At 51.0% G+C, this 7,481-nt stretch overlaps 2 protein-coding genes across 2 annotated transcripts; one reads left to right on the forward strand and one right to left on the reverse strand.

Annotated features, from left to right (window-relative positions):
- Positions 1–1,231: 1,231 nt before the first annotated feature.
- On the forward strand, positions 1,232–2,148 carry GLOTRDRAFT_24494 (uncharacterized protein; the record flags this gene model as incomplete). The annotated part of the gene is made up of 3 exons (XM_007869501.1): positions 1,232–1,324; positions 1,375–1,771; positions 1,838–2,148. Coding segments are annotated over 3 exons (801 nt in total), but the record flags the coding sequence as incomplete, so codon positions are not given.
- A 1,168-nt stretch (positions 2,149–3,316) lies between these two features.
- Positions 3,317–6,609, reverse strand: GLOTRDRAFT_78807 (uncharacterized protein). Its single transcript, XM_007869834.1, has 5 exons — positions 6,278–6,609; positions 5,870–6,130; positions 5,098–5,812; positions 4,888–5,035; positions 3,317–4,828 (listed from the first exon to the last, which is right to left on the reverse strand). The coding sequence occupies exons 1-5, from the start codon at positions 6,575–6,577 to the stop codon at positions 3,832–3,834; spliced, it is 2,421 nt and encodes an 806-aa protein (XP_007868025.1). The 5' UTR covers positions 6,578–6,609; the 3' UTR covers positions 3,317–3,831.
- Between the last annotated feature and the right edge of the window lie 872 nt (positions 6,610–7,481).

Raw genomic sequence — 7,481 nt, forward strand, 5'->3', positions numbered from 1 at the left:
ACCGACGCCAGGGACCATAACGCCGCAGAGGCTTCTAATAACTCTATAGTTACGCCCATCGTTACGCTTCAGCCACTTTTGACCTGTCCATATCATACTGGTGTCCAACTAATTCTACTTCCAGCCGGTCGTCATAAGGCCGATGAAATACGTTATTAGGCGAGTGCTGATGTCGTCTGATATATTTCCTTCTCATTTGATCGCAGCATGCGGGGTGGAAGTCCGTTACTGGTTGTTAAATTATTGTGTTGTTTGTTTGCAGCGTGCAAAAAATAGGTTGGACGAGCTCTAGCCGCTGAGGGAGTCGCAGTGGGATATCCGTAGTGTATGCCGTACGACGCACAGCTGCCACCTTCACCGCTCGGTATGCGTTGACGGTTAGTAATAATACCAGCCTGTTGGGTACCTAAGATTCACCATGTTTCCGACGGATATCCGAACCTAGGAAGTCTGGTGAGCCGTATCATAATAGTAGTGATTTTGGCAATCTGATTGAGTGCGATTTTAACAGGTACCATAACGCATTTTCTCTTCGTCAGACCATTGACCGATAACTTTGCTCACTTTGCTCATGCTCATGCCTTGCTCCGGCTGGAACGTACACTGGGTCATACGGCTGCAATATTGCTGGATGATAAGGAGCGGTCACCGCGATACTGCAAATCTTGCGGAAGAATCTCCAGTCATGTCATGGAAGATTGGCGGTCGAAGCGGAATCGAGGATCCCAGCCCAGGCGCCTAAGGAATCCATTTGAGTTCCTTCTCCAACTTGACAGGTGACAACTTCGCCTACCAAAAGATTGGCGGCCTTTGACTAAGTACGGGCCTGAAGAGTTTGGCCTGAGCGGGCTAGTGGGTTTTCTACTGCAATGTATTCGCATGTCCAGTGCGTTAAGAGTTATTCACCTCCTTTAAAGGGTATCCCCGACGCTGCCCGACTGGGTACCTTACCCGATAATCGTGCCTCCCAACCGATCACAACATGGTCGAGTTGAAACACAAAACTGCAGTGAATGTAGCCTATGCCAATTTTGCCTTCGGCTGTCAGGATGGAACACCGTCGACTCCACTAACGAGCTCACATATCAAGGGAGCGATCCCTGGCAAGAGCTCGCCATCGCCCAGGGCTTCTCATCCAGCGATGCCGAGTACCGCTCAGTGTCTTGCTGCATCTTTCTCCTGCCTTCGTCCGGACGCGGAGGTTCTTGTTGAGCGACTCTACGCCCTCGCTGTGTTCCGCGGGCTCCTCGGTACCGCTACCAATGCCTTGTGGACCTTCTTCTTGTTCACCAAGTCCGATTTCAAGACAATCATGCTACCGATAGTATGTATCGAACATAGGGTGGACGTCTTTGAACTCATCAGTTGTGTTAGGTGGCTTCGGTCCTTGCCACCTGTCCAGATCTGCGCATAGAGAACCTCGCTTTCTCTATGTTTTGGACATGGCTACATTTGCTGCAATTCTGCACGTCTAATCAGACGCTCAGCGTCGACGAGGACGCAGCGAACAAGTCCTGGCGTCCAGTACCTTCCGGCAGGATCTCGCTCGCAAGCGCGAAGGCGCTGCGCTGGTGGACGGTACCCCTCTGTCTTCTCCTTTCCCATCAGAAAGGCGCCCTCCTCCCGAGTATGTCGTTGACTGTAATGACGCTCATGCACAATGAACTCGGATGGCATTCTGGATGGTTCGGGAGAAACCTATGTTGTGCTCTCGGATACATGGCCTTTGAGTGGGGCGCAATTTCCTTAGCCTCGTCTTCTGGGCTTCAGGGTAGGGATCATCTTCGATGCTGATCAACAGACGATACTAAAGAGAATACAGGTATATCAGCTCAAGATCAATCGAACGTTATTTACGCCATCGGACTCTCGGGTGTCCTCTTAATGACCACTGTTCACACACAAGATTTCAAGGACGTCGTGGGAGACCGAATTCATAATCGCAAGACTCTTCCCATTGTTATGCCAAAAGCCTCACGTATATTCATCTTGGTGGCAATGACGGCTTGGTCGCTTTTCTTACCGACGTTGTGGGGAGTTCACCCACTAGTGGCGATCCTTTTCGCTGCCTTGGGTTTCCTTATAGGCGTGCTATGCTACGCATTTCGATCAGTGAAGGCAGACCAGATCATGTATCTTGTTTACAACGTACGTGATCACGCGTACAATCCTCGAGAGCCTACTGAGATTCCAAATAGTTCTGGCTTGGATTGGCACTCATGCTACCAGCACTTGGTGATCGATTTGCTTAATAGTTCCTGTGAGCGTTAATTTGTCATTTTCAAATGCTGCCAGCGAAAAAGACTGACATGTCTTTACACAGTTAATACTCCGGATACTTGCTTATTGTCCGTTTCGGAACCCGCATTACTAGCTACAATACTAATCACGCCTACCTTATGAACCCCAATGTCACGAATTAAATGATGGAAGTAGTCGTACGCGTGTAATCCTGTGGGGGTTGTATGATAATCCAACAAACTATCTTCTTTGTCTATACCACAGCAAAGTTGGCGAACCTTAAGGTTAGGGCTTCCATATATAGGCATCTCGAATTGTAGCTGACATATTACTACAGCCGTTTGCAGTTCGATGGGCCCATTTCTTGAAAATCATTTACAGTCGGACCATGTCGGAGAGTGGAATTCAAGTCTCCGGCCCCAATATCAGACCATTTGGACTTCTTTTAATTCCTGGGACGTCCCTGGCACCATGTCCGACAAACTCCGACTATATGTGACTTTCTAACGATCTGCAAACGGCTGTAAGCACCTGTTACACCCACTGCACTCAACTGCAGAGGGCCCCTGTCAGATTTATGTGCAGCTGGACTAGCTTCGTATGGACACCTGAAACGCTTGGTTCCCAGCTAGAACTGGTATGCGCGACTTGCAGCACCGTCATGGAAGACCAGTGTCATTCTCCGACCCGGGTCGGATCGAGTATCTATCGGACAGGAATGCAGATTACAGATCATCACTTCAGAAAGTCACATATAGTCGGAGTTTGTCGGACATGGTGCCAGGGACGTCCCAGGAATGATATTGGGGTCTCGGGGACTTGAATTCCTCTCTCCGACATGGTCCGACTGTAAATGATTTTCAAACGGCTGTAACGACCATAATCATTGGCAATTTGATCTTCAGGGTCTCCCGGCACCGAAGCCCCATCCCCGGCTATCATCGTTACAGCCTTGTCAAAAGTACTCGTAATAGCTCCAACACGCAGGAGTAGGTCAACTTTCATGGTTCCTCCGGTATGGCTGTCTGAGCTAATGTGTTGCCCAGATAATTAATCGGCCCGTCTGACGCTGCATGTGGCTCAATGGGATAACATTCAGAGCGAGCATTGTAGGAGCAATTGCAATCCTAAACTTCCACGTCATGAGCGAGCCACTGAACAACGTTATTCAGAGAGCTAGACCCGATTAACCGAAGGAACCTTTACGAGTAGCCCACGCCGCAATGGCCACAAAGGCAATAGCGGTGTGGTTATCGTACGATGACGAGGATAAGACGCCTGGGTAACTATTAACCATACTGACTAGCTAGGCAGAAGTCAGTCAACTCGACGCACCCCTCGTGCAAGTGGCATCGCCAAGCGAGCCGCCATCCTGAGGGACAGTAGACATTCGCACCACACGGTGACACATACCCAGGCTAAACTCGAAATGAATCCGCGGTGGCACCTTTTCCATTGCACAGAGTGATGATTGATATTTTACAGGTCGTGGAGTGTGACTGGGATGTGCGTTCGAAGGACCGAATTGCCAAATGATCGTAGGGGTTTATTGTTATGTCTGCGTTTCAGTTTCTTTCCTTTGCAGCATCTTCAGCTGAACAGTCCTTTCAGCCGTCCCTTGGCAAACGTATCCTGCAAGGGGATAGACCCAGATACTCCAACCTTCTCTCCTTTCCGCCATTTCTCTACCAGGGTTTTCGCCTCAACAGGAGCTACCGTGGGATCCCTTGTCCCGACGGTGATGTGCAGTCGATCCCTTACTTCGGGAGGCAGCTTCGATACATACTCGTGGCCCTCCTGCTGTTGCGCGTCCCCTTCTGATGCAACACGTAGATCCTCAACAGTGATAGCCATAATTCTGTCGTTCCACACCACATGCCCGAGCTTGAACTCGAAGAGCGGTCCCGTCGGTAGCCGATAGATATTCATGCACCGTTCCCATAGGTCCGATTCGGCAGGCAGCGATTTCGAGTGGACGATGGTAACATGCGGCCGTTTGGAAATCCTATTCTCATCTCGCATCGCCTCGTACAGTGTCCGCGCCGACTCGGGGACATCGAAGCTCCCACCCTCCATGATCTTGCTCAGCAAGTCTTCGCAGTCGACCTCGGGGAGTAACCCGAAGTACCGAGGCGGACCCGGCGTCTTCGCCTTCTTCCCCTTATCCTTTCCGTTGTTCTTGACCCGAGGTGCGTAGCCCTTCGCCGCCTGAAGCGCCTCCTCAATCTTCTCCGGAGACGGTCGAGGCACGCCCAGGATCTTCACGCACGCATCCACGACTCTATTGACCGCCTGCTCCAGCGTATCGTCAAACTTCATCTCGACCGACACGTCCACCTCACCGTCGTCCAGCTCCTCGGCATTATGCAAAAACTGCCATATAACGTCTTCGTGCGTCTTGCCGAGCGTATCGGCACGGAGAGTCTGGTGGTTCTCGCCGCGCTCCAATACCCTGTCGCCACATATCCTATGAATCGTCGCCAGAGGCTGATCGAACGACCAGTTGAGCGCCATCAGCCTCACGCGCGGCCGGAATGACTTGGTCGCTTCGCGTAGCTGTTCCCGATGCTGCCTAAGATGGTTGTTCCTGGATCGCACCGCACCTTGAATCAGTGAAAGCAGGAGACAGACGCCGTCGATCCTTACTTGTCGGCAATCACGACATCGTGCGTCTTCAGGAGATCTACGACGTTCTTGATGAACACCGGAGCGGCTTTCTTGGCCTTAACATCGTCGCTCTGCGTGTGGCCGAAGCCGAACAGGTGAACAATTGCGACCGCGATAGCAGTTTTACCTGTATCCGATGGTGGACATTGTAAGTCGTCGCTTAGTTTGCCTCGGAAACATGGATCTTACCGCACCCTGGAACAGCCACGGGGACAATGATGGTCTTCCCAAATTCCCTATCTTGTTGGCCCGTGAGACCATATTCATCCGTCTTCTGCTCCTTCTCGTCTTTCAGCCCCTTCTTCCCCTCCTCTCCCTTCAGCCATTCTAGGAATCTCTCCCTCGTCCTGATAATCCCGTGCCCGCTGGTATACCCGTCAAACTGTTTTCGATCCCGCTTGATCTCCCCGATCACCCAATTCACGTACAGCCGCGTCTCGGGCCGTTTCATCTTGGCCTTGCTGACGCTGCCTGGGCTGAGCGAGCCCTTGGACAGCAGCGTCTTCGTCACCTCCCGCCAGTCGCGGTACATCATGTACGGCTCGTCGAACTTCACTTTGAAGAAGAAGGTAGAGCCGGGAGGGTACGGCGAGAGCGAGGGCGGCTGCTTCTCTCCCTTTGTGGGAGGCTCCGTGACGTGCGTGCGCACCACGAAGCCTTCGACGGGCTCGCCATTCCAGAACCCGGTCTTGGAGACTTCGTCGGTGAATTGCTTGACCTCAGGGATGCTCTTCAGTGTGGTGTAGGGGGTCTCAATGAAGCCCCATTCGCGCGCGAACGAGGTTACAGTGTCTGGGGGCAGAGTCTTGAAGGCCCGCGTCGATTCGTTGATCCCGTGGAGGTGCAAGCCGGTCTTCTCGGGCGGGTAAGGGAGGACGTGTTCCTCAAATTCGTCGTCACAGAGCTGCAAGGATGTGAGTCACTCATTAATGCGCTTCGTTGTGTAGATATCAGATCCTACCTCGGCCACGGCAGTCCAGTTATTTTCCCACAGCAACTTGGCCATCTGCTCTTCAGTTTTGCCTGTCTTTTCGAATTGCTTCCGGAGCCACATTTCGCCTCTTCCGGCGTGGCTCTTCGTCGCGTCAGTTCCTGGTCCGACAGAGTGCTTTGATGTAACGAGTAGTTTTGTCGGAGTCAAGGGAGCTATGAATATGATACAGCCATTTGATTTCAGAGTCAGGGTGTATGGTGGCGCGGTGTGTGACTCGAGGGAGGACCACTGTACATAGCACGCAGTCAGACTGTTGTAATGGAATAATTCAGTGGGACAAAGGACAGACAACGGACAGGGAAGACCAATATAGCTCTTTGCAAGGTATACGAATATCTAATATAAGGCTTGGTTCCACATGGAAGTTGCGCTCACCGTCGTCCATGGCACCTCGCCAATGTTGAAAAACTTATCGTATCCCCGCGCGACGATACGATGCACGATCCCGTCCCCTTGATCTTCTATGTCCTCTGTGAACAGACCTCTCGCCAAAGTCGGAAAAGGACAGGGAATATTGTTATACTTGTACTCATTCATTTTCCAGCTCCTGACGCTAATGTCCGGTCGTGCCGGCGCCTGGTACACCGTCGACTTTACGAGTTTGGGCGACTTTTTCGAAAGCCTCATCAGCTCTTCGATGAGGTCCGAATCGTCCTTCGAGTACTGCGACGACATGGCGGGAGTCCGGAATTGACGGAAAATGAAGCGTTTCAACCCTTGGCGAATGCCAGCCTGAGTTGCAGCGAATGTCGGTTGGAACGGAATGTTGTAGCGTAGAACCAGTGTAGTCTGGAAAGATTCGCACTCGGCACTAAATCAGATTCTGCAGCGTTATGTACTATATATACGCGAAAGCTACAATTCTGACGTCACGATATAAATTAGAGCTCGGTGAATTACTCTCTAAGGGCCTGTCCCCGACTCCCACGGTAGTTGGGAGGAGGGTTCTGTCGGGAAGAAATGGTCGCTCCACCATACAACTCGTGAAGCGCCGTCTGGCGCCGGCAACTTACCCCTACTTTGTTCAAGAAATCGACCCTGAGAACTTGCACTAAGTTCAAGATGTTGCGGCTGCTACAGGGGGTCCACAAATCATCGTAAGGAGACTATTTCTACCATGTAAGATAATACAAAGGATATTGTTAGTAATATAGGAGGTAGAATGCCCTGTGCTGTTGTCTCCTAAGTAGTCTAAGAGATACTTAGCCACTCTCAAGAATGCCTAATGGTGCATGTCTGTTGCCTGGACATCTGGCATCCACTTCATATCATGGTTTTATCTTACAGTCTGTTCGGCCTCATAAGCCATGGAATGGCATGGATTTTCTTAATTCTACTTATTTGTAAATTGTCCATCACAGACTTACGTATGGCATGGAGACCCAGAAAACTTGAATGATTGAATACCCATGTTAGATGGAGTGCACATACACTCAAATCCTTCTCAAGCCATGACATACAACACTCAAAAATTCTGAGGTACAAGGATCTTTGCTTAATACTATGCGCTCCCTGTAGCTCTAAGTTCTAGCTCACAATAGGCCTTCATCTGTACCTGGTGGCATCCACAAACCAACAC

The sequence above is a fragment of the Gloeophyllum trabeum genome (assembly GCF_000344685.1).
Source record: "Gloeophyllum trabeum ATCC 11539 unplaced genomic scaffold GLOTRscaffold_00010, whole genome shotgun sequence".
Taxonomy (NCBI): domain Eukaryota; kingdom Fungi; phylum Basidiomycota; class Agaricomycetes; order Gloeophyllales; family Gloeophyllaceae; genus Gloeophyllum; species Gloeophyllum trabeum.